At 51.3% G+C, this 26,945-nt stretch overlaps 1 protein-coding gene across 1 annotated transcript; it reads left to right on the top strand.

Annotated features, from left to right (window-relative positions):
- Nucleotides 1-3,266: 3,266 nt before the first annotated feature.
- BARHL2 (BarH like homeobox 2) lies at nucleotides 3,267-6,413 on the top strand (the record flags this gene model as incomplete). Its single annotated transcript, XM_084528296.1, has 3 exons — nucleotides 3,267-3,849; nucleotides 5,227-5,452; nucleotides 5,962-6,413. 3 exons carry the CDS (start codon nucleotides 3,267-3,269, stop codon nucleotides 6,272-6,274), a joined length of 1,122 nt encoding a protein of 373 aa, XP_084384422.1. The 3' UTR covers nucleotides 6,275-6,413.
- Between the last annotated feature and the right edge of the window lie 20,532 nt (nucleotides 6,414-26,945).

The following is a 26,945-nucleotide window of genomic DNA, read 5'->3' as shown; positions in this document are numbered from 1 at the left end:
CCGCGGCCGGATCCCGGGGTAGGTCCGTGCCGCCCCCCGACCGGCATATGATACCCCGTCCCTCCCACTCGCTGTCCTCAGCCGGCCATTGATTAGCGCTCCGAGTGCCGCTCTAATTAGCTGTCTGCTAATTAACGAGTAGGGCCCCGTCCGACCCCTCTGACTGGCACCTTCGCTCATCGCTTTGATTTGGCTATTGCTGATTTATTGGCGGTGAGAGGCAGGGAGAGGGGGGGCCATTCCGTGGTTTATGCCTGCAGCCAGACGGGTGGGAAGAGAGGGGAAGGGGGTGGGGTCCCGCACCCGCCCCAGGCCCCAACAAGTGCAGATCGAGTCCCGCTGCCCCTCCGCGCCTGGCTGCGGGCACCCTTTTATGCGCCGGTGGAAAGCGGCAGGATCTGTAATGCCCCTGTGCTGGGCTTCCCGGTCCCCGGGAGGCGCAGGGGAGGCCGGGGCTGTCGGGCATGCCGGGGCTGCGAATGCCCGTCCCGGGAGCAGAGCGGTTGCCCGGAGCTAGCCTCGCCGCCGCTTTCCCCTAGAATATGTCTGCACAATGGAGTCAAGGATTAAAAAATAAGAGGAGGGAAATGAAAGGTGTTCACTCTTCGGGAATATGGCTTTAAGCCCTAAATCCTGATTCCGGGACGCGGAAGTGCATTGTGAGTTAAAGGATTATGTTAGTGTAACATATTACCTCGGATCCCGCATTCCCTTAGGGATAATTAGGACATACTTTTGGTAAATTGCAAACCAAGACAGCAGAATAAATACTGCCGCTGCGGGCTGCTTTTCTGCTGCAGGAGCCTGCTTGTGCATTTGCAGATTTGTTTATTTTCCCCCCTATCTTCTGACCTTTCATTTCCCTCTCCAGTATTCCTTTTTTTTTTTTCTATCCTCTTCTGCTTTCTTTATTCGTTCAAGAGCCCCGATCCGACCGCCCAGATGCGCTCGCACCTCGCCGTGCGCGACCCCCGCTAGCATCGAGCCGCCCGCCCCCGTGCTGCCTTCGGCCCCGGCCACACCGGGCTCCCGTTGGGGATCACGGGGGCAGCCGCTGCCGCCGCCCAGCGGACACAGGCAGCCCTGCACCTCCCCCGGCTTCGCCTCTGGGCACAAAACGGGCCCGTAAAGTTCCGGGGCAAACTACACGCCCGGCAGACCACGGCACCGCCGCGGTTTCTTGTCTGACCAGCGGCGGCCTCGGTGGCGGGGCCGTCGGGGCGGAGCGCGGGGGCTGCTCGGGAGCTGCAGGTGGGAGGGTGCTCCTGCCGTCGAAAAACTTCTCAGGAAGTGAGGGGGTCGGGCCGGGACCTGCCCTGCCGCGGCGCCCAGCGGGGGCCGTACGCTTCGGGTGTGACACCGGCGACAGCCAGGGAAGGTCCCCGGTTTTTGAAAGCGATAACCCAGGAGCTCCTCGGCTCAGCACGGTCCCAAGCCGTCGGAAGCGGAGCCGAAGGCCGCAGCCCCCTCCGCATAGAGGGACCTCGGCCTTGTCCTTTGGGGTGCGGGTCCCCACCCCGTGTCGCTGCCCCTGGGACGCCATGCAGCTGCGGTGTGTCACATCGGGGCCAGCCGTCCGCAATGAGTTGCCGCCTCGCCGCGGCTCCCCGTGTCCCCCCTGCTCCCCATGCAGTCCCCGCGCCCCTCCGCACCTTTGAGCGGGGCAGGTTCGCAGGGGGACGCACTGCGGGGGAAAGCGGGAGGTGAAGGGCGCAGCTCGTGGGGAAGTGGTGAGCCCCCCGCTGGCAGGGCGGGGATCCCCGGTGCAGACAGGACGGGGCGGGGGTCGAACCGGCCCTCGTGTCCTCACCGGGCCCTCCCCTCCCCCAGGGCGACCACCGGCAGAGCCCATCGGGGCTCCCTGCAACGGGGAAGCCGTTGTCTCCGCGGCCGGGTCGCCGGGCCCGCTCCCGTGGCGTTACCGAGAGTCGCGGCCGACCACCAGCATCCAAAATCCTTCCCCTAAACCAGTCCTGGCCCAGTCTCGCCCGGAGCCCCCTTCGCCCTGCCGCGTCCCTCTGTGCCCGCCTCAAGCCGCCCCCGGCCCCTGGCTCCCGTGGGGCGCACCGCGGGGGGAGGTTTGGGGCCGCCGCTGCTGCTTTCGGGGCGGGCCGGGTCTCGGAGGTGCTTTGCCGGGACGGGCCTGCAGGCTGGGAAGGGAGGCGGCGGGGTGGGCAGGCCCCCGGTTCATAGGGGCCTGGAAATAGTAATTCGGAGTAAAATGTAACTCAGAGAACTCTGAATCATTCATTACCACCTTATAATTACTCTGCTAATTAGGCTGACACGGCACTTAATCAGGATTAATACGACGTCTTGTCACTGGCAATTCCCATTACTCTGACATTCAACAACGGAGCCGTCCCGCAGACGCGAACACGGGCTGCTGCTCTCAGAGGGGACCGGGACGGCCCGACCCCGCGGCCGGGAGCTGGAACGGGGCCGCAGGCGGGGCGGGACCGAGCGGCCCGGGGCGGGACCGAGCGGCCCAGGGCGCCCCGACGGCACAGCGGGCCGTGCGCTCCCCGCTCACGCCGTAGCCCCGTCGGTGCCAGCACCCGCCACATCCCCCCCCCACCACCACATGGTGGGCCCGGACCCCCGAGGGCTGTCGCTCGCCCCGCTGTGCGCACGCCGCCGCCCAGTGCACCGGGACGGGCGCGGCCCCGCTTCCGCCCTGGCGGTGCCGTCCCGCTCCTCTCCCTTTCCTTCTTCCCCTCTCTCCCGTTCCTCGATTTGCCTTTCCCTCCTTCTCGCTCCGTCTCGCCCCTCTCCCCGACGGGGCGGCGCTGCGGCGGCGGCAGCGGCGGGAGGGGGGAGCAGAGGGAGAGCGATGGTGCCCGCCGCCGCGCGCGCTGATTGGATGCCGCCCTGGCGGCGTCACTCCCCGCTCGGCGGGCCGCCAATGGGGGCGGGCGGCGGCGGCGGAAAAAACCCGGGTTTATCATAACCCGCGGGGGACGCGGCGGCCGTGACGTCATGGGGGGAGTCGCCGCCGCCGAGAGGAGCCGGCCGGCACGGGCGGGCGCACCGCAGTGGCCGGAGTCCGCCCCGCTCCGCGCCTCCGCCCGCAACTTCCCAACTAACTTCGGCCCGGCCCGGCTCGGCTCGGCCCGGCCCGGCCCGGTGGCGATGCGGCGCTCGGCGGGGGCGCCGCGCTAGTGCCGCCCGCCCGAGTGCCGCCGCAGGTGCGCTGCTCCCCCGCGGCCCGCCGCCCGGTGAGCGGGCAGCTCCCGGGGATGCGGGCGCGGCGCTAGCGGGCCGCCATGGAGGGGCCGAGCGGGTCCAGCTTCGGGATAGACACCATTCTGTCCGGGGGCAGCTGCGGCAGCCCCAGCGTCATGAACGGGGACTTTCGGCCGCACGGCGACGGCCGGCCCGCGGATTTTAGGAGCCAGGCCACGCCGTCCCCCTGCTCGGAGATCGACACCGTGGGCACGGCGCCCTCGTCGCCCATCTCGGTGAGCATGGAGCAGCCCGAGCCGCACCTGGGGGTGGCGGAGAGCCTCCCGCCGCCGCCGCACCACCTCCACCTCGGCCCGCACCCGCCGCTGCCGCCGCCGAGTTTGCAGCCGTCTCCCCAGCAGCCGCCGCCGCCGCCCCAGCTGGGCTCGGCCAGCTCCGGCCCCAGGACTTCCACCTCCTCTTTTTTAATTAAGGACATTTTGGGCGACAGCAAACCGCTGGCGGCGTGCGCACCTTACAGCACCAGCGTCCCCTCTCCCCATCACACCCCCAAGCAGGAGGGCAGCGCGGCCCCGGAGAGCTTCAGGCCGAAACTCGAGCAGGAGGACAGCAAAGCCAAGCTCGACAAGCGCGACGACACGCAGGGCGACATCAAATGCCACGGTGAGTACGACCTGGCACCACTCCGCCGCCGGTACGGCCCGGTGGGAGGAGGAAACCGGGGGGAACCGGGGGAGAGCAGCACCGGCTCCGCTCTGCACGGGTTTGTCGCGATCGTCGGTGTGTCGTTTGTTAAATGGGTAAAAAATAATGCAACCGCGTTTTATTCTGTCCGGCGAGAGAAAATTTCTCCTCGTCTTCTCCGTCTTTTTTTTTTTTTTTTTTTTAATTTAATTGTATTTATTTATTTTTATTTTAACTTGCTCGTTTTTAACGAAATTAGGCTGAACGGGTGCGATGGCGTTTGGAAGGAGAGCGTGTTTATTTTTTAGGCAATCGCGCATAAATGCCTCCCCGGCTTTCTAAGAACCACGCACAGCGGCCCCGCTGCACTTAATGCCTTCATCCTTTTCGGCTTTGTTCATTCGATCTGAAATAAAAATAAAGAGAAACAAACACAACAAATCCCACCACCTTCCCAATACCAAATAAACGAAAGAAGTTTAAATTAAACAAACAAACAAAAAGAACCGGCCCGCGATAAGCAGAGAAGGTCGCAGGGCTTTGTGTGTTCTGCCAAAACCCCCGTTTTTTTGCTGCGCTGGGACAAGGAAGGATTATTTCTCCGTCTTCTCTTACTTTTTTTTTTTTTTTTTTTTTTTTTTTTTTTTTTTTTATGGATTTCGGGCTCATGGGGAAGCCTCCCCGCAGCTCAGGGTTTGTAAATGAAAATAGCGATGTGTGCGTGGGGAGAAGGAAGGGGAAGGAAGGGGAAGAGTGAGAAACAGTGGCACGGAGAGGAGATCTTTTTCCTTCTGTGCGAGCGGAGCCTCTCCTTCCCGCAGGCTGGCTTCGCAGGAAGCGCACTTCAAGCCGCGAGGTGATGGGACACATTTTTCTAATTTTGCCCCATTCACATATTTTTGCAAGGCTGAATAGCAGAGAGGCGCTGGTGTGTGCCGCTCATTTTGCTTTTTTAGCATTAGCATAAGAGTGCCCAAAACAGATGTACAGTCTGGTCTGGCCATTTTTGTGTGCACCAACCTCCCCAGTGGGTCAATTAGAGAGATTATTGTTCTTCCTGCAGGGAAGATCAAGGAGCGCTACAAACCCGGGTACAAGCAGGGGTGGATTGACATATCGATTTCCCAGCTTTTAGGGGCGGGGGGGGGGAGGAGGGCGAAAAAATAACGAAACCCTCGCCGTTGACAAATAGAGCGGGGAAATCCCGCCGCCCCCGCTTTATTCGCCCCTTCCCCAAACGCCCCGGAGAAGTCCCGGGGGAGGGGTTAGCGGGGCCCGAGGACGGCTCCGGGGAGGGGCGGGGGTCGCTCCAGGGTCCCGTCGCCCCTCGCTCACGGCTCCTCGGCTCGCTCGCAGGGACAAAGGAGGAGGGCGACCGGGAGATCACGAGCAGCCGGGACAGCCCGCCGGTGCGGGCCAAGAAGCCGCGGAAGGCGAGGACAGCCTTCTCCGACCACCAGCTCAACCAGCTGGAGCGCAGCTTCGAACGCCAGAAGTACCTGAGCGTGCAGGACCGCATGGACCTGGCCGCCGCCCTCAACCTCACCGACACGCAGGTGAAAACCTGGTACCAGAACCGCAGGTAAGGGGGCCCCGACGGGGCGGCGGCTCACCCACGGCTCAGCTCGGCCCGGCCACGGGAGCGGTGGGGGGGGCGCCGCCGGTCTTGCCCTCTTTGCGGGAGCCCGGTGCGCGGCCCCGCGCCCTCCCCGGCGGCCGGGGGGTCCGTCCAGTTGTCACCGCTGCCATAATTTTCTGTCTCATTACATACGGTTGCAGCCACCCTAATTCTGTCGGAAAACATTAGTGTCAGCGCGCTGTAATCTAACCGGGGCGCCATGTTTATTAATTTGGCCGGAGCCTCCGCGCGTGTGCGTGTGTGTACGCGGGGGGAGCCAGGGCACCGGGGGCCGGGGCTGCCCGGGGCCGGCCCCGTGCGGGTACCGAGGGCCGCAGCGCCCCGTCGGGGTCCCGGCAGCGCCGGAGAGGGGAAGGGGCTGGCCGCCCGCAGCCGGCGGCGCTCGTCGGGCCGTGCCGGGGGCCCCGTCGCGGCGCCCGCTCTGCAGCCACCTCTTGTGCTCCCCCCGGCAGGACGAAGTGGAAGCGGCAGACGGCGGTGGGACTGGAGCTGCTGGCCGAGGCCGGGAACTACTCGGCCCTGCAGAGGATGTTCCCCTCGCCCTATTTCTACCACCCAAGCCTGCTGGGCAGCATGGACAGCACGACGGCGGCCGCGGCGGCCGCGGCCATGTACAGCAGCATGTACCGGACTCCCCCCGCGCCGCACCCCCAGCTCCAGCGGCCGCTGGTGCCGCGGGTGCTCATCCACGGGCTGGGGCCCGGCGGGCAGCCGGCCCTCAACCCCCTGGCCAACCCCATGCCGGGCACCCCGCACCCCCGGTGAAGCGGCACCGCGGTCCCCGCAACGAGCCCTTCCCCTCCCCGTCCCCAAACAAGCCCCAGCACCGCAGAGAAGGAAGCGAGGGGAAGCCGAGGGGCAGGAGCATCTGCAGGCAGCCACCAGCCACCGAAGGAGGCGATCAGTCAGAGCAGGGACTCTTGAACCGTGAACCCCGAGCCGAGCCCGTAAGTGAAACGACCACACGCGGGGGAACGCGGGCAGAGCCACGGGGAGCCCCGCCGACCTCGGCTCCTGCGAGACAGGACTTAGAGCTCGGAGACAGAGAGAGAGGGAAGGAGGGGGAGGAAGAGAGGGCGAGGAAGCCCGCCGCAGAGCCTGCCCACTGGAGAGGACCGAGGGATGAGAGAGCCTCGCCCCCGCCCGTCGGAGAAGACCGGGGGAACGGAGAACTTTGCACTGATTTTTCTCATGACGTTTTTTTTTTTTTTTCTTATTGAAAAGTGGCATGCTCCCTAATGCGAACAGAATTGTACAGACCGAGTGCTGAGTGCTATATCATATTTATTATATGTTGTCCAAAAAAAAAAATCACTTCTATACGTTAGTTTAAAACAAACGAACGTGGTTCTCCCCTCTCCCTTTTCATGTCTTTTTGGATTCAGTAAAATAAATGCTTAGATGACAAAATATAGATTTTTTTTTTTGTGACTGAAAAATTACAGGGAAAAAAGAAAAAAAATAAACTTTATCTTTTTTTAACAAAAATGGAAATTCAAGGTAGCTAATTTTCCCCATGACGAGAATGCAAGAAATTCGGAGTAGAAAAGGCAAACGCCACTTTTTTTTTTTTTAAATGTATTTTCGTTCTTTCGTAACCGGCGATTTTTTTCGTTCTAGCTGTATATTAAAGGAGAAAAAATCACCACCCTGCGCCAGGTGCGGTGCCCTTCGCCGTTATTTTAAGCACCTGAGCAGGGCGGCAGCACTTCCCTGGGAAGCTGGCGGGGAGAGGCGGCGGCGGCGGCGGCGGGCTGCCCGGACCGGTTCCGGCCCATGGGGGCGGGTGCGGCGGGGCCGGGCAGCTGTCTCCGCACCGAGCTGGGACAGACAGCGAACGCCGGCGCTGGGGGTGAGTAATGAGGGAAATGAAGGAAAATAGACAGGGGGTCCTGGCGGGCGCTGAGCCCCCGAGCCCCCCTCTGGTCGTTACCCCTCCCCCGGCGGGCCGTTGCTCTGCTCAGCGCCCGCCGGCCCCGAGCCACAGGAGTCGGGAGGCGGCAGGGAGAGGGGGCACAGGCAGGGGCTGCTGGTTGCCACCCTCCGCCGAGCTCCTCGGCTGGCTGTGACTCCAGCCCTCGAAGGTGAACACCCTCTTGCGAAATTTGGAAGTTATCCAGGAGTCGCCTATAAAACATTCATAAAGTCAAACAGTATCTTTTCCTCTGAGGGTTTGGATTTTGGGATTTTTATTTTCTCGTGAGTTCCCTTTCTCTCTTTCTCGAAGAGAGAATTAAAAACAAACAAACAAAAAAAAACCACACACACACAAAAAAAAAAAAAAAAAAAGAAAAGAAAAAGAGGAGCCTGCGGGCACATTTATTTGGGCTTTGCTAATTAGCGAGCGGCTTGCTGATTTCTCTGCTAATAAATTCGCGTTAAAACCATATTGACCCCTGTCTTGATCTAACAAAAGGGGAGCGGGCCGGGAACGCCCACCTCGTTTTGTGCCCGTGTTGCGGCGGCCGTTGACAATTCCCCCGCGCCTCCGCCGCCGCCCCTAAATGCGCCTCGGCAGAAACGAGCTGGGAGCGCGCCCGAGGCGACCCGGGCAGCCCCCTCGGGCTGGGGGATCGCCTCCTGCCCGGCCTGGGGGAAGGGGTGGGCAGTGGCGCTCGGATAGAGTCCTCTCGCCTACCCAAACAGCGAATCCTGGGCTGTTTTCTCCCGAAAAGGAGGCGATCCTTTTGGAAAAGCTGGTCCCAGGCTTGTATTTCTTCTCGATGGCTAAATCGGGGCTTGAGTTTTTACTGCACAAAGTCGTTGAGAAGTAGTAAGAATAAGTTCGCGCAAAATGGATGAGTGCTCCCCAGAGCAGGGGGCCGGGAAGGGGCTGGGGGCTCCCGCGGGGCTGGAAATCACGGCCGGGGCTGTGGTGGTGCCGAGGGTCGGACGGCGGCTAAAGCTCTGCTGAGGGGGACGGGAACCGCGACCTCTCCTGCAGTGCGATTCCCGACCCGGCTGGAAAGTGGGAGTGAGGAGGAAGGATAGAGCCGGAATCGCTCCCATCTCTTTTTCCCTTTGGGAAGCGGAGCTGGGAAATCTCTCCCATCTATTTTTCCCCTTGGGAAGCGGGGGTGGGAGGGAAATTATAACTCCCGCCCGCTCGTCCCGCTGCCCATTCGTACCGGGCAGGAGCCACTAACCGGGGCGCGTTGCCTCGACCAGCGGCTCACAAAGAGCCGGGCCGGGGGCGGCTCCGCGGGACCGGGCGCTGCTCGGTGCCGTTGGTGGCTGTGAGTGTGCAGCCTGTGCCGCCCTCGGCCCCGGTGCTGAGGCCCTGGAAGTAGACGTGAGCCCCGAAACCCGTCTGTTGCGAGCTAAAGGGGCTCTCGGAGCTGTAAGCCTCGGGAAATTTGGGCACCCGGTGGAAAAACCTCGGCGTTGGGCCGTCGAGCGTGGAAACGAAACGGGAGGCTGAAGGCGACCGGTGCGGTGTGTGTGTAAACGAGGGGGCCCGGCAGCCCTCGGGCTTGCTGGGGGCATTTGCTGCCTCCCCCGGGCGGCCCCGCTGTTACCGGAGCACCGGCGGCCGGCAGCTCCGGGGCACCCGCGGAGCCCAGCCCGGAGGCTGCGGCTCGCCCGCCCTCAGCACCACGGACAGTGCCGGGAGGCCCGGCTTTGCCCGGGACCGCCGGGTCCTGCCCGCACGTCGGGGCCGCGCAGCTGGTGAGGCCAGGCTCAGGCGGGCCGTGAGCCTCCCGTGCGTGAGAGCTGCGTGGCCTCCTTCCCTGCGCTTGGCGGCATGCGGTGGTGACAGTGAAGGAGGCCGAGCCTCGCTCCCGCCGCATCGCTCCTCTCGCCTCCGCCGCCCGGGCCAAAGCTCCTGCCCCGGGCTGCGAGGGGCACTGCGAGCACGGGCTGGGGACCGCCCCCCCCGAGGGTTTTGTCCCCACTCTTTGAGTGTTTCTCTCCGCCGGTGTAGACGGTGGGGACAAAAAGCGGGACGTGTCTGCTCCGCTTCTGGCCGTGTTGCTCCGGATTGACACCGGTGCGGCCGCGGTGGGACGCGGGACGCTCTTGCCCCGTCCCCCTTTGGTTTGTCTCTGCTAGGTCCTTTTCACGTGTTTTTCAGATGAGCACGACACGGGAGCCTCCTTCGTGGGGGTTCCTGCTACGCTCGAACAGGTTTTGGGACCATTTGCAGCCTCCAGCTCCCGGCTGAGCCGCGGGTAGGCTGCTGCGGGCTGAAGGGCTCTCTGGCGGGATGCAGCGGCAGGGTCAAGTTTAATTACTGCCTTCCCTCCCCCCCACACCCCGGGGGATTAGCTTGGCCATCGTTGGAGCAGAAAGTGAGGCGGTGGGGGCTTGGCCGGGCTGGGACACGGCGCTGCCTCTGCTGCTCCCTGGGCACCTGCCCCGGCGCGGGGGCGACTGCCGGGGGCATGGGAGAACTGCAGCCGCCCCCTCCCCCCCCCCAGCCGGGGGGCGTTCGGCTGGGCCGCTGTGAAGCGGAGAGAGAGAACGAGCCAAGGTTCCTGGCGCCCGGTTCCCCCAGGTTGCGTTTACACGCTGTAACGCCGCGTTACGCCCTGGCGCTGCCCGTCGCCCCTCCATCCGGCTTCTCGTGCGAGTGAGATTTAACCTTTGTTATTTTCTCCCTTTCCAGAGCTTATCTTCCTCCAAATTCACACAACGCTTCTGTGCGATTGCACGCTGTAAGTCGCCCTTTAAGTCCTTATTGCAGCCTACTCGAAAAACTCGGCTCCAGCCCAGGGCATAGAGTGGGTGCAGACAGGCCGAGCTCACCCGTGGCAGCGGTAAACCCCTTCACAACGCGAGAAATATCCCCAGCCCAGAGATGATGGGGAAGAGCGGTGAAAAACCGTTTCGGGTTAGAATTACACAGCTCTCTGCCCTCCTTATTCTATCCTGCTGCGAAGCCCACGTCTCCCGCCGGTGGCACCGAACGGGTTTCTCCCCGGTAGGTGCTTTAACGCAGAGCCCCGTTTGCGAGTTAGGGGCGGCACGGCAGAGCTGTCCGGCCGGGACGGCTCCGCTCCCTCGCCCCGCAGGAGGAGCCGCCCGCTGCGCTCCGGAAGCAGCATCGAAATGTCCCCCGGGGGGCCTGGCGGGGGGCAGCTCATGGGGCCGGCCCCCCCCCCCGAGAACGGCACGGGGAGGGGGGCGGGCGGGCGGGCGGCCCCCCGGAGCGCCGCTGCACGGTGCCTCTGTTTGATGGAAAAGCCGCTGGACCTGCCTCTTCTTCGGGGCTGCTCCCACCGCCCCCGGGGCCGCGGGACAGCTGGGGCAGGCTCCTGTCCCTGCCGGTTTCCAGGCGGAGAGCAGGGCCGGCGGAGCGCCTATCACATCAAAACTCCGTTTCCATATTCATATGCCCTATTTTCCACCAGCCGTTTCTATTAATGGCAGAGCGCAAACGCCGCTCCTCGGAATTAGCGGATTTCAAAAGCACCAAACGAGGCGCTCCGCGCCGCCAGCGCCGGGCCCGGGGCTCGCCCCGACGGGGCGCCCGCTCTCAGCCCGCGGGCCCGGCGCAGTGCCTGCCGCCTGCCCGGGGCTCCCTCCCGCCTCCTTCCCTCCAGCCGGGCCACGCGTGGTCCACCGCACGGAAGTCTTCTCTTGTCTCTGGGAGCTCGCGCAGGGCGCTTTAATTGCCGCATTTTCAAACCGAGGTAATAGTGGGGATGTCTTAGTAATTACCTTAATGAGATAACACCTTTCCTTCCCTCAACCTACTCATTATCGTGCTTCTTGTTCAAATTCCAACTACAAAGAGCTGTACTTATTTTAAAAAAGGGGGAAAAAAAAAGACTCGTGAGGGGAAAAGTCTGAATTTTGTCTCATCCCTTAAAACAAACACCTTACATAGATCCCTAGCATATAAAGAGAGAACTACACCCCGTTCCAGGAAAGGTTGGCTTGAAGTAAACTAAAGATCTGGGGTACTCCTTAATTATTCTTGGTTGGCTTCTTTAGCTTGACCTGTAGGGATGCGAGGGTGTCAAAGTGATGAATTTTAAGATGTTGGGCTGAGAAGACGTGCAGCTGCAAGACTGATGGATTTAGGAAGGGAATGGTAACAAGGTTAGCTGCATGTGAAGTGTGAATTGAGATTTTTGCAAAGAGGCTGTGATTGCAGATGGGCATAATGTTGTACCCTTGCATGAAATCTTGCTATTATTGTATAATGGTCAGACAGAGTGTGAAATGACTTATTACTTTACTTGTATTCTTTAATGAAGTTGGGTAGGGGAGGAGAACTACCAGGAAATCGATAGTGGCGGTACACAGAAACTATATGACAGGTGCTGATACATTAAATATTTATTTAGCTTTTTGCCCCCGCCCCATCCTCCTCCCCACTCCCCCCCCGATTTTCTATTGTTTCAGAACTCAAACGAAAATACAACCAGTAGATCTAGACAGTGAAGAAAATGCACAGGATTAGAGTGATATTTTCTTTGCCACGCTCACTTTCTGCAGGATATATGAAGTGGGTGTTGCATGGCAGTGTATGTGTTCTGTGCAGAACAGTTGACAGATATCTAGACCCAGGCTGTGTGCACATGCTTTCTAGACAGGTCTCGAGCTATTCAACATGCATCTCTCTTCTAGACCTTGATGCCAGCATAATAATTTGTCTGCTGTTATGACCCAACGTAAGTTCAAGCGGGCTTCTTTCCACCTTGATATCCCTTTCTTTAGTACACACTGAGTGTAGTTGTCCACATGGGCACTATCATCCTAGGAACATGTAGCAAAACATCTGTACCTACTCCTTTGTGCAGCAGTGTGTGGGTACCTCTGGGCATCTGGGGTGGACGGGCCACTTAGCAGGCATCTTGTTACCTGTTTCACAGGTAGTCAGGGTAAAACATCTATTATCAGAATTTGTGGTTCAGTTGTACAGCTGCACTGGTCTTTGAGCATGCAGTGAGGAAAAGGAAATGGAACTGCTCCCTTAGGATGCTGTTATAATAATAATAAAATCCCCCAGATGACTAACCTCAGGACACCACTGCTGAGAATTTTTTGACAAATCCTCTCCCTGCACCTGGGCTTAGTGAGTTGTCGTGAGTTGTCTTTCTCACACAGAGCAGCTTCACCTCCCTCTTTGAATACATGCAGCATAAGTGCAGCTTCTCAAATGCTTTCTCTCCAGGACACAGCCCATTGCTTGAGAGGCTCTCTGAGATGGTGCCTCTCCTCCAGGGCCATTCCTGGACCTTTTCCCAACAGCCAGTGCCGCCCTTTCCTGAGAGCCTGCCTGCAAAATTTTGCCCTGTATTTTCTGTGGAGGCTGTCACTGTTACATTTCAATCAGAGGTCAGGAAGAATGAGCAATGTGAAGCAAGCTAGGGAATAATTACCTACTTGGTGCTCATTAGCATATGGGATAATAATGATGGCAGGTTTATGTGAAACAGGGAACACATCTGAGGCTTAATCTTTGTCCTTACAGTAGTCCTTCAGACTTCCTTTTAGTATCTGTGCCTCAGTGTCTGAACAAGCACAGTGTTCTGGACTTCAGCTCCATTTCCATTTATTAACATCCTGTTGTAGAAATATCTCTCTTCTCTCCTCTGGTAGATGAAAAGGTCACTGCAATGTGCAGGGGTTTGCTTAAGCTGGAAAGAAAACCAACCTGATGCAATTCTGCTCATATGAATGACATAAAAATGCACCGAGGGGCATAATATGTTGCTCAGGACACAGAAGGACATGGGGTAGCTAGTTCCCTGGTTTAGTAGTAGCATAATAGACTGGCTGGCTCATTGTGTCTTTTAATACTTCTGTTTTCGTTGTGTGAAGGTGAAACAAGAATTCCTGAAAGTTTTCAGGGCTACCCTATAAAAATGCTGTATCAGTGCCTGAGTACGTGGAAAGGTCTGCTCTGCGGCATACCCGCTGCCAACCTAGCACTGCCAATGAAACTTGCAGCTTCCCTGGAGTGCTGCTCTAAGGACAGGGTATCTGGAGAAAGAAAGCTGTGAAGACAGCCTCTTCAGAGGAATTGCCATTTATGAATTGGCTGGATACTGTGGGTTCAAGTACTATTACTCTCATTATATTAAAACAATGCAGTTCTTTTGCTTTGTCTTTAGAAGTTGTGAAATAAAGCTGGATTAGTATGCCTTCGGAAGCACGGAGAGGTCTGTGGTAGAACGCAGCTAAGCATGTCTGCAGCAGATCACCAGCCTGGGTGCTGACAGCACCAGCCCATATTACTCCACATAAACTTAATAGGTCAGTGAGGTTTGCTGCCTAAAACAGGGTGCAAGGTAAGAACACCAGCAGCTTGATTTTGCAAGTTATTTTGCTCTCTAGTAGCCTTCTATTTTTCCCCTTCCCTCCTCTCCTCCTTCACTTTGCTCTGCCTGTCAGTGAGTCTCTGAGGTCACAGGCTGGAGGAAGACATGGGCAGCCTTCCTCCAGCAGCCCTGGCATGCTGGGGTGTGGAGCAATGCAGCATGATGTGCATGCAGCAGCACTGTGCCTCTTCCATGGAGACTAAGCTCATTACAGTACAGTATTCTAAAACATGCTTAACCTCTCCAGGCTTGGGTGTTGTATCCCAAATCTACTGCAGAGCATGGACACCCCAATTAGCACTTACAATGCACTGTTGACATTTCTCTGGGCCAGCCCAACAGGAATAATTAGATGTGATATCTAACACAAAGTCATTTTTTCCCCAGCAGAGGGTACACTGAAAAATGAAAGCAATGTCTACTGCAATGGTACTTGGCCAGATATGGCTCTTGCATTGATTGTGGTGGCAGTGCTATAGCTCAGCTGGCTTCCCCAGGCCCAGCTGCTGCAGAGTCTGTCTGTGTGGGGTTAGTGCTGGAGATAAAGCTGTGGGACAGGCTGTGCCAGGAAGCTTTTACATGGTGCAGACCTGGGGAAACTGCTGTATGGCCCTATGTGTGAACCTGTCTGCTAGGAGATGCAGTGTGAATGGAAACATCTGCTTAGCATAAAATCTTCTCTCATTTAAGGTATTGGCTGGCGACTAGAGAAGCTGGTCTTGCTGTGAATTCAAGCCCCTCTCCTGTCACACACCAGTGTGTAGAGAGCCGTGTGGGTTGGGTGAGGAATCAGGCAAAGCTTTAGGAATCGGGCAATCCTCAGCAGCAGTGCACGTAGCAGCAGCGGTGGCAATACTATTGTGTTGTCATAAAACACATGGTAGCAGGCCAAAAAGCCCATGGAAAAATACGTGACAGTAAAGGGGTAAAAATGATCTGCTGCAATGCAGCAGGAAGGTGGCTGTCCTGTGACACCACTAATAACAATAGCAGATCTGAAAATGTAAGTGTATTTAGTGAGTTTTCTTACTTAGAAAGTGGAGGTGTGTTTGGCTTTGGTACCATTTCTTGCCTACTTTAATGCATTGCAAACTGGAACTTGGGAAGGACTTGGCAGAGTGGAGAGGATATGAAAATGATTTTTCATGTAATAGAGATCACATAGAGATTTCCTTTGTAGTTCACAGCATTTCCATTCCAGGATTCTCAGAGAATTAAAGCATACAAATAGAGAAAATCTGCAAAGTGTTGTCAGGTATTATTTATGTATTATTATTTTTGCTGGAAGAGACATGTAAATATAAAGAATTAGAAAAAGGAGCGACTAAAGTAAATTATAATGGAACCCACAATAAATCTAACATGAGAATAAAAGTATAATGAGAACACATTTTCTCCAGCATAAATACAAATCCTGTCTGCATGCTAAAGCCCTATTAATTGGATACTTGTTACAGGAGTAAATCTTTAAATGTGTAAAAAATATTCTTTCTGCTCTGTGATGAAATATAAATATCACCAGATTTATTAAAGAAAAAATTCTGCTAAACGACTACTTCTCTTACATACTAATTTATGCTTATGCTACATCTGAAAGAACTCATCCTGACATGAATATCAACTAAATGAATGAAGCTGTAAAAGAAAAAGGTTTAATGTGGATCATGAGAAGTCTCTTCTATCAGGCACGGAAGGCTTCAATGAAGTTTTATATTATGAAATAGAGGAAAGGTGATAGTCTCTTAAGAGACATAATACTTATCCCATGAGTGATATAATAGTTCATAATTCACCAGAGAACAAGGCTCAAGTGAGTCATATATATTTTATTGCACAATTGGGATTAATACTGTACATGTACTTCAGGGAGGCATGCATAACCTATTCTATTTATATGGAGAAATGGTTTAAAATTCACCCTCTTCTCACACCCTTTTCTCCTACCCTTTGGCACCAACTTACAAGAGAGGGACCTGGAAAAAATAAGCAGGGACATCAGGTGAAAAACAGACATGGGATCAATGTACTGCTGCAGAATCATTTGTCAGTAGCTGCACTGATACTGCTATGGCAATTGGAAATGTTGATTTTTCTAATGATAGCTGCCCACAGCCCCAGAAGAAGAGGTCAGTCCTGGCTAGATGTGCTGCAGATTGCTTTTTTTTTTTTTTTTTTTTTTTTGGCTGAAAGTTGGTTTTTGGTGGGAAAGCAGGAATTGCTGACTTTAACCTCTGTTTGCAGCCACCATGGTGGAATTTGGTTGCACCTGGCTCCTGCTGTGCCATTGCTGTGCTGCCGCTGCCCTTAGCAGACATGTTAGGAGGCAGAGGGGAGGCTGATGAACAGCCTCCCCACAGCACTGCCTAGGGTCCCAGACTCATGTGGGGGAGATGAGAAACGAGAAGTGGGATGGCAGGTGAGCACCTTGCTCTCGTCACTCATAAGATGTGAGACTTTGTGTTGTTACTCCTTTTCTAATACTCCACAAATGTGATGTTTAGAGATGGTGGATGTGGCATTTGAGTCTTGTTTTGGGGAAATATCTTTTGCTCCTATGAAACCTTGTTGTATTCTTTTGGATGATTTTCTGAAATGTGGCCTAGAGCAGAAATTTAAAACATGTCCTTGTTCCATTCCTAAGAAAAGCCATTTTCTAAACTGTGTTTAAGGATTGGAAGCAGCACACTTCACCTCTCCAGCAAAATCACCAGGAAAAACAAAAGTTGTTCCCATCCTCGTTCTCCAGCCAGGCAGCTGGCCTCCACACATGACACAGGGATCTATAGCTAAATCTACCATATTTTGGAAACTCAAAGGGCCTCTTTTATCAGTCTCAGTTTAACATAGAACAACCGATCCATCGATCCATGACATAGGTATTGGTATCTTTCTGGCTTTTTTTTTTTTTTTTTTTTTTTTTTAAAAAAAGCTAGCAAAGCATGTCCTGCCAAAGCATGTGGGTTTGGGAGCTTTTTAGATCTAGCCTGGAGGAGTTAATCACTAAGTCTTGAGTCTGATAAAAAGCTCACAGCACTTTTAAAAGGAATTAAAAAATAATAATTCCTTCATGATCTTGCACACAAATAATGCTGAAAAGTGTTTGGAAGAGCTATCTTTGAACTGCTGTTATTGGGGAGGCATCTTCTGTCATATACAGCTACTATATGTATAGTGATTATACACTTAAATGATACATAACCACCATTTTCAGTGTACTCTTAGTGGAAAGCATTTCATACCACACAGTTGTTTTATGGTGCACGTTACTTGGGATTGTTACAAACCCTTGCCAATGAATGACAAATTTACATACACATCATGTCAGCCGGCAATATTTTGCAGTCTTAATTGCTTTACCTTCAGGCATTCTGTGTCAAAATAGAGTGTTTTATGTCCTGCAAGTTGCTCTGTTTCTTTGCAACAGTTAAATTATTCTGTAATTTGCCTGTTTTCCTTCTAATGCATTGTCCATTAAGTCATTTAATAATTTATGTTATAAAGCGCATGATGCAATCTTAAATAGCATTTAAAACTACCTTGAGGTGTTCCTGTTGTTATGTCAGAAAGGACAAACATCCTAAAATGCATTTGTTTAAAACATTTTTCAGATAGCTTTGTGCCTGCTGAGGACAGCTCTGCTTGTGTGGCTCCGGCCATTTGTCTGGGGCAGGGACACAGGGTGAGGGGCTGGAGCCAGCTCCCCAAGCACTCCCTGGATGCTGCACATGGCCTGTGGCTGCCTGGGAGCCCCCGGCAGCAATGTGTGAGTAGAGGCTGTAGGAGGGTTTCTCACACCTACAGGAAGGCCTTTCGCGTTCTCCATGAGCTCTCAGTGAGAAGAGGGGTGGCCACAGGCCGGTGTTAACACTGGACTAGCAATGCACCCTTCTTCCATTCCGCCCCTGCCTTTCTGGACCTTTACTGCATGGCCTAGGAGGGCTTTTTGCAGGATTTAAAAATAGTGTCCAGATCACATGGCCACACAAAAGTAATGTGAATGGGTGTTCTGCTGGGAGAAAGTCTGATGGGGAGGTGGCTGTGCTGTCTGGGGCCTCAGGGGCTGCCACTCTCCTTTTGGTTAGTTTCTGCCAGAGAGGTTCAGGGACTGACCTTTGCCATGTCCATTGCTACCAAGAGCTGTGAAACGAGTGGGTGGAAGTCTGTGGCAGCACCTCTGTGTGTGCCCACCTGTGGTAGGGGGTGGCTGTATTTACATGTCTGTTCAAACACCAGAACTTACCGTGAGGTGAAAAAGCAGGGCCACTGCCTTAGTGAGCTCCTGCACGCTCTTGTTGTATGCTACTTTGCTTCAAAGTTTGATATCTTGTTGAGATGCAGATTCACTTCATGTGAGAAATTATGAGTGTTGATTGCCAGGAAATGATGAACAAGTAAAGAAACAAAATATTTATAGCATTCAAGGATGATTTTAGGTTAATTTACAAAGAGTGGAAAGGCCAATGTATGCAGGGGCACAGATCTGCTTCATGGCAAGCATTTGAGATGCCTAGTTAGTGTACACATGTTGCACAGGATGGAAGCAACACCTTCGCCTGGCAACTGTGGGTTACTTCTAGTGGCTTTTTACTTGCAATGATGCTGATAGAGATTGTCTCATTGTATTTGGTTGCTGTGACCTGCTGTGCTAATGGGGTGTCTCTTGAGCAATGCTGGTCAGTGGCTGGCTCATGCTCTGGCCCTTTTCTTCAGGCCAAGCCTCTTCTGACGGTTTTCATCCTCACAGCCTGGCAGGCATCTCCATTTATGTGAAAGCTGGGCCCATTATGATGGCTGGTTCAACTTACAGCCATGGAGCAGTGCTAGGTGTAGACCAGGCATTACAACTCCTAACGAGAGCTGCCTGGCCGGGTGCCACTCCTGAGGCAGCATTTGGCACAATTAGTGCTACGCTCCTTGTTTGCTAAGAGAGCAGAAGACTAGTTTTGCTGATTATCCAGTGAGGCTCTTGATTCCTGTTTTCACGTTGAGGTTTATGTCTTTCCCACCCCTGAAGTCCCCAGCTTGGCTTGAATACATTTTGAATTATAACAAATATCCTGACACTCACACCACATGAATGAGGGTAGAAGGCAGGGGGCAACTCCTGGCTATGTTCCTACACTGAATTTAATTTTTCATTGATAATTAAACTCTCAAAGCCACCTGATATTTTTGACCATCAGGAAACAAAGGCCCACTGATTGACTCTAGGGATACGTGCAAGCAGCCCCCACTGTGCTCATGCGACAGCTTCACAAAGATTCAAAACATGAGCTGCGGCAAATTGGATCACCGTGCAAGTTTCAACTGGCCCATTGTGTACAAGTAGTAAACTGAGAGCTGATATTTCTGAGAATTATTTATTAGCAAAGCCCGGTGTCTCACTCCCCTTGTAGTTATCCTTTGCAAACAGCTTTTTACCAGTTTAGATGAGCAATCTACAGCACTTGATTATTTTTTCTTTTATTCAGGTAATTATTAAAAGACAGCCAAGATTTGTTCAGACTGGCAGTCTACCGCATCTATACCCAACTGGGCTGATACCTTAACAGTTAGGCATTATGTGTTTAATTGTATAGAATGATAATGGGATGCATTTGCAGGCATTTATTGCACTGCAAACAATAAAAGATTATTTTGAGATTCATTTCTAATGCCTTTTGTGTTATTAAGATTCTAAATAAAGGTGTCACAGTGACAGCTTCTAGTAGAGTGACCAGTTGTAAGCAGTTAGTACAAAAAAGGTGTGAAAATACTAGGCTGAGACCAGTTAGCAGAAATCATAGTTATATGTGCTGAGACCTGCAGTGTTAAACCAAATCTGAGTAAGTCTTGGAGGGGGATTGATAACTCTTATTGTTTATTTTATTTTATTTTATTTTATTTTATTTTATTTTATTTTATTTTATTTTATTTTCTATATAAAAAACAAAAACAAAACCAAGATGATGTACAAGAAGGTAAAATGACAGCTGTTTCATTAGCTATATTTTCCCCAGCAGCACTTTTCTTAGGTAAGTTGAAAAAACAGTGCTTCTGCCACTGCTGGGGTCACATGAAATAGGAAAAAAAGGACCCTTGTCCATGTTGTGATAACTCCGTGTGTAGAGTAAAACAACTATTAACCTTTTGTGATAAGATTCCCTGACCAGCAAATAATGTCTGTATTGGTAAGGCTGTGTTTCCTGGAAAAAACAAAAAGAGAGAGGGTTGCCCTATGGGGTAAGAACAAACTCATTCTAGGATGTGTTCTGGACACGTCTGTACAGGTGAGGGGGTCACTGTTACAGGTACAGAGTTGCTTATTTCTCTGAAGGGAATCTTATCTGTGGAGCACTGAAGACCTTAGAGGAAGGGTCTTTGAAGGGATGCAAGACATGGACTCCTGATGGCTCTTGAACAAGAGACATTTATTGCCCTTTTTCACTACTACATATACTTTCCCTGTAGCCCCACGCACTGTCCACACATCCAAATCTGTCATACAATTGGTTAGAGACCCTCAGACACGAGCCTTGAGACAGCCAGCAATTGGTCACTGCCCCAGAGATCATCTTTAACACTGCAGCCAACTTACTTTATCTCAACCTTGCTCAAGTTTTTGTTTCTACCATTTGTTTCCTCATTATCTCTAATTCAGGGACATGTGAAACAGTGCAAAGCCACCTGTGAATTCCTTTCCCACAGGTCTAGACCACCAGCTTTATTTGGGCTGGATGCAGGAGGCTGGGTTAGATCAGGAAGCAGTGGCTTTCCCAACTGCAAAGCCTTCTGCTTATCCCAGGAAAAGTTAGGCAGTGGGCAACGTGGGCAGCTGGACAAAGTGAGTCTGTTGAAAGAATGTCTACCCAAGGGTGGTACTCCTGGCCTTGTCCCATCAACACACTTGGAAGCTGAGCAGGGATAATCCTCCTTCTCCAGGGTGCTGGGGCTGTGATGGTCGCTTTCGGAGAGTAGGAAGAAACCAGCTCTGGGTACCTTACCAGGTGTGTGCAGAGCCCTTCTGAGGTGCTGTGTCATGGCCAGGGCACTGCCACTGTGCACAGCCACACATGGCTCAGCATGTGTCCCATCAGCCTGAAGGACCAGGGTGGCCTGGAGACTTGAAGTGACATCCTCACTTGGTTGGAGACTCGTAGTTGCTAATGAAAAACACCCCCCAAATGAGGTCAATGTCTTTAATCTGTGGAAACATTTTGTCCCCCCTCTCTCCTCCTGTAATTTCATTAAGTTGCTGAAATGAACCCTCAATAGGTCACTTTGGAATTAGTGAGAGGCACAAAGTGGACAAAATCAGTTCCTGACCCTGGAAGGAGAAAATCATAGACCAGAAAATAGCTTGTGATCTGCAGGGTGATGGGAACACCTGCTTACTGCAGGCATGATGCTGCTCTTCTGCAACCAGAAGGTGAATTTAGGATATCCTTATGGGGCCTTGGTAGTGCTTCTGCTGAGACATCTGCATGACACATGACAGTGAGACCACACAGGTAGTGCGGCTGCTATCCCAGAGCAGCATAGTTTTATCCTTCCAGTCTTGGACAAAACAACACACTTACAGGAACTAAAGCTACCGCCTTTGATGATGAGAAATTCTTTTGCAGCCTTGATTTTGAATACATTTGAAAATGTTGCCTACAAGATGTAAACAGAAATAAGCTATGCATTTAACTGGAGCAGTTGTGTATTCTGTTGATGTCACTCAAGTGAAGTGAAGCTTGGAGGGCCATAAATGCATCTATTTAATTGTGAAAAAGTACCTCATTCTGATAGAATTTTTCAAATCCCATGACGCTAGGTGCTGTTGTGGTCCTTCTTCAGTACAAGAAAATGTGGGTCTGTGGTTTTCCTCCTAGGCTGGCCTGTGTTCCTGGTGGAAGAAAGGAGCTAGGCCTACAAAGGGCTTTGGACCAGTCCAAAGTAACTGTGCAGACATTAATTCTTTGTGAACAGTTACTGGCAAAATATACATGATCTATGGGCAAGGAGTATGTCATTTGCTGACTATGTTCAACCTCTTGTAAGTAGAAACTGCCTTGATTTGGCAGTATAAGGAAATAATATAAACATGGCTGGACAGTTATGGTTCAGTTGTCAAAGACACTTAAAACGCTGGGCATTTGAGTCAGTAAGGTGAAATATGTTAGGCACACATTTTTCTCATTAAAAATGCTACTTTCTGATGATTTAATTCTTTTCATTGTTTCAGCTAGACAAAATAGACAACATGAAAAAAGTTTTTGATTAAAAAAAGATTTTTTAAATTTAAAATTGTTGTTTTGACATCCAATGTAGTTATATACAACCAAAACAGTAATAAGCGCACAACCCTATTTATTTCCTTTTGCTATGAAAACTACTTTCTTGTCAAGTGAAAATGAAAGGTTATTTTTCCAGTTTAGCCACTGAACTGAGGATTCAATTATTTGCATAGCTCCAGTTGTAAGACATCCTAATATTTACCTTTCACCTGCTGCTGGAGATGCAGGAACTATCTGTTACTCCAGCAGGAAAACTGAATTAAAAAAAAAAAAAAAAAGAACATGTAGGTCCATTATTTCTGATTCACAATAATCATGAAGCGTGTTAAACAATGTATACTTCCATCTAATGCAAAGCCGCTACCTGGAAATACAGAATTACCACAATATCTTGCTGGTTAGACATACGGTGAGACTATGATTATGCAGAGTGTGGGGAGAACTTTATGTATAAAGTTATTCTCAAGAAGAAGGGAAAAAAACCGACAACCTAAGTAAAAAGCTAAGCTAGCACATTATCTAATTCTCAATGTAAAATAATGCAGAAGTGCGGAAGATGAACATCTGATTTGTCACATCTGATACGCTAATGTTTTATCCAAAGGAAGAACACATTGTAACATGCTCATTCATCTGCATAAACACCACCTGGCTCTTTACAGGCACCTACTCCAGTAACAAAAGTTAATGGCAGCCCATTTGTAGCCATTTCACTGGTAGAGATAGAGAGTTGTTTTTTTTATTTATTTTTAAAGTAACAAATTTATACCAGTGTCCTTCTTAGCACTTGCTTCTGAAACCTCTTTCTCAGTGACTGTGAATTAAAGCCATTTTAAAGAAACGTTAGAAAATAGCATTTAAAGCCTGTGCCGAACATGCTCACACACACACCCCATATCACACATGATGCACATCTAGCACACATGCATGCTCAGCTTTTAATCCCTGGCAATCCACCACTGTGGACAGATACAAGAAGACTGTAATGCAAATCTGTATTTACTCAAAAGTACTGCTTTGGTCATGATCTAAATAGCAGCTAGTTACGGTTTCTAATGTGTGGCCAGGGATGAAACAGATTTGTTGCTTGTTATTTTTTTTTAATTGGCACATCGTGGTCATATGCTTCAATAAACATGCCTTTGTGCTACATTACACATGTGTGTATCATCACTATATTCTCAGACTAAAACAAAAAATGGGCCCCCAATTCACTAAAACACTGCATACCAGCTCTGCCATGTTGGAAGCAAATTTATGCAGGAAGGTGTGAAATCTGAAATAAATAGGTGAATTCTGCAGCTATTAAAAAGATATTTTTCCCCCTTGTGAAATGCCTAGGTCTTCTTGAACTTCAGTGGCACAGGGACTGAAATAAGTCCTGTAGGACTGGCTCTCAGTCAGGTGGCATTGGGCTAGGTGATCTCCAACAGTATTTTTCAACCCAGATTGCTCTGCTTCTATGTGCAACCTCTCCACAGGCCCCTCTCTTATTAGCCTGATCCACAACCCCAGGGCACTGCTGGTTATTATATTCAATGAAGGTGGATGCTCCCAGGCACGTGACATGGGAACATGGTTGTGTACTGGCTACTCCTCCATGCCATGGTAGTCAGGGTCTGGATGAAGCTAGCAGCTCCAGCAGGAGGAAGGCAGGAGGTCCTCACAACTGCCAAATCTGTCTCATTGAGGACTTCAGGGGTCTGCAGAAAGACACTGGCTGGTATGTATGTGTGGTCCATGTGATTTGCCCTGCGTGTTAAGCTGGAGGCTTTGAAGGTGTCTGGGAAAGAGTCTTGGAGAGCTAGATCTGCACAGTGCTAAGTGCTGTCAGAGGAGGATCCTTGAACCATGGTGGCTGGGACAGAAGGCCAGGTGAGAAGCTTCAAGGCTTGAACAGTAAGGTTTGCCCAGGTGATCTGTGGTGAGTCAAGTGGGAGCTGCTAGCAATTAAAGAAGAGTAAATGGGCTTGATCAGCAGTCACTCAAATACTTCTGAATCAATCTGGTGCTTTTCTTTTGCAGCTGAGGGATTGTGATACCTGTGATAGGTATGGGACACGATCATGCAGTTCTTCTTCTGTGGAGAACTTTTACTGTCTAGAGAGTTGGGAAGTACTGGTAGCTCTTGATAACCTTGCTGTGGGTATATTTCCAACGTAATGGCTCTCTGGCATATCACTTGCGTGTCCAGGAAAATCCATCTACTGCTCTCATGTCTCAGCCCAGTGTTAACAGCAGTCTGTCATTCTCTGTTTGTACTGCCCCAAGTAGAGCTTTAAAATTAAGAGCCCCTCTTTGTAAATCAAAAAGACTCCATAAGAATTACTGTATATATTTCACTTAAATATGGGGTCAGCACACAAGAGAGAAAGAAGTAAAGAAAAGGAAGGAAACAAGCAGGTCCACACTTGATATGAGAGATCTTGACTCCATTTATATTAAACTTCAGGACAAGTACAACTCTCCTTGCTTTACTTGTGAAAAAGTGAAGCTCTCTTTCTTTTGCACGCTGTCACACTTTCTCTTTTTCTGATACTCAGAGATGCCTATCTTCAGTCAGTCATCACTGCTGTAAATTTCTTTAAAATGGATTCAGAGAATTCCCCTGATTCTTTTGTCAGAGGAGTTCCTGGAGATATGATCCCTATTTGATGACATTAGAAGTTTCTAAATTAACAAAGGACTGAGTAAAGATATGATGCTCCATTTACAGTGGAAATCTGTTTTTACCAGCAACTGTTCTTAAGGTACCCTATAACTAAATATGTATGTATATATATCATGTTCCTGTATTTTATTTCCTGTCAAAAAGGAATCTGAGTTTATGAATATTGTGGTCTGTGCATGTGTCTCATTGGCATTTTGGACCTCAGCTGTTGTGCTTGCTAGCTTTGACCTTAAAGAACCCAAATATATAGGCACCATTTGAACTAATTTCCCCAAATCAGTTTCATGCTTGTACTCAGATATATGTGTGACTCAGTCATTTGCAGAACCCCTATGCGCAGCAAAGGGAACATCATCATCATTGTTCTCTCTGTGCATTTTGGTAGAAAGGACGACTTAGTGCTCAAAGTGCCATTGCACATGTGCAGAGGGGCATAAGTTGAGTCCAGAGCACATCGTAGCTACATGGATATTTGAAATAGAAATCTCCCTGTTAGCCCAGTCTGCTGAAGAAAGGAGAATGTCAAGAGAATACTTATCTTTTTTGCCTGCGAGGGAAAACAGATCTGAGATCAATGGGAGTCCTCAAAGGGAAGTTGAGAGGGTCCCTTTAAGAGTAATCAATGTTCCTTTTTTTTCCAAGGGGAAAATAGTTTTCTGTTTGCTTTTTTTTTTTTTTCCAAAGAAATGCCGTTAGCTCTTTTATTGTTTCATTGTTAATGTTATATTCTATTAGTAATTATTATTCCTATTGCTGCAAAGTGTCCACAGCACTTTGCAGAGCGGCTGCACAGCTCCTGCCTCAGAAAGTCACCTTGCCCCTCTCTGGAGGGGAAGGAGGCTGGTGTGCCAGCCAAGCAGAGGGTGACAATGCCTTCTAGAAGGAAGAGTGATGGTGCGACAATGACTGTTTCTTCCTTTTGATGAAGGAAATTGACCCCTGAATTACAGTAGTGTCTTTGGGCACTGGAGGACAGATGCAAATCTACTGTGAAGATCTTTCCAAGCAGGGAGCCAGCTACACCTGGGAGAAGAAGGTGGCATGGTACCACAGAGGTGAGAGAAGGTCCTCATCGTGTCCCCTCTGTGGGCTTTGTTTGCATCAAGGTTTTACAACAAGTGCATCCTTATGCAACAGGTACTTGGGGTCTTCAAAGCATGTACAGGTTTCTGTGTCCTTAAACACTCATACACCTTCTGAGATCTCCCTGCTGTAGTCTTGATGCTGTGACTAAGATCATGTCAGAATTGAGCCCACATCTCCTGAGAGCCTTAACCAAAAGCCCAGCTTTCACAGGCTGCTGTCACACTGTGACCCATGGGAATTACCTGCCAAAGCAAACATACTTCACCCATGTCCTCCTTTTGTGTTCCACACCCCTGCCTCCTGCCCTGGCTCTAGCGTAGTGCCCTTTCTGTAGAACAAGAGGATGGTCTAGAGACTGAGGCCGTCAGTAGCTGTCTTTCCAGTGAGAGAAAGTCCTCTGCTGGTTTGGTCCCTGGATCCTCCAAAAGTTTTCATGCAAACACATTCCCTCCGGTGAGTGCAGCTTCCCCCCTTCTCACTTCTGACTCCACGTGACATGCCACCAGGAAATCTTTCTGTTCCACTTATGTTACCCACATACAGCTTAATACATCAGGCTGGAACCTAAAACTGTCTCTCAGTTTTGTAGTCATTACAGCCATGCACACTACAAAAGCATTGGCCTAAGCAAGATCTGGGTGTGTGGTGCAGCCACTGTATTGATTGAAAGTACTCTGGGCTACGCCTAGAGATGAGCAGCTTCACTGGTGCACATTCGTGCAGGGAGATGCAGACACACAATTTCATGCAGAGACTTCTAGAAAATCTAAGGCCACTATTATTTGCTAATGAGAAGAGTGTTTCCAAAAAGAATGTAACACTCTTCTGCAGAAGGTTGCTGAAGTTTGCAGCTGTAGCAACTAAACATGAAGTGATTGCTTTTCCAAAGACAGTTGTGCTTTTAGAGGTTATATGCTGCAAATGTGAGCCTTGTTATTGTGACTGTTCATATCCCTCACACCTCTGTAAAAACTGAAATAATCCACTCCATGGCTCTAGATCAGAATCTGGCCCTTTGGTTTCCTCGTTAGGATTTATTTGCTAAGCAATATGAAATATCATACACAGGGGTAGAGCCATGTCCAAACACTTTCCCCATCCTTCTCCTTAGAGAGGCAATGGGAAGAATTCACAAGTAGCTC

Source organism: Aythya ferina, assembly GCF_964211825.1.
Source record: "Aythya ferina genome assembly, chromosome: 8".
Taxonomy (NCBI): domain Eukaryota; kingdom Metazoa; phylum Chordata; class Aves; order Anseriformes; family Anatidae; genus Aythya; species Aythya ferina.
The sequence above is the reverse complement of the archived record's forward strand: the minus strand, read 5'-3'. Positions and strand labels throughout refer to the sequence as shown.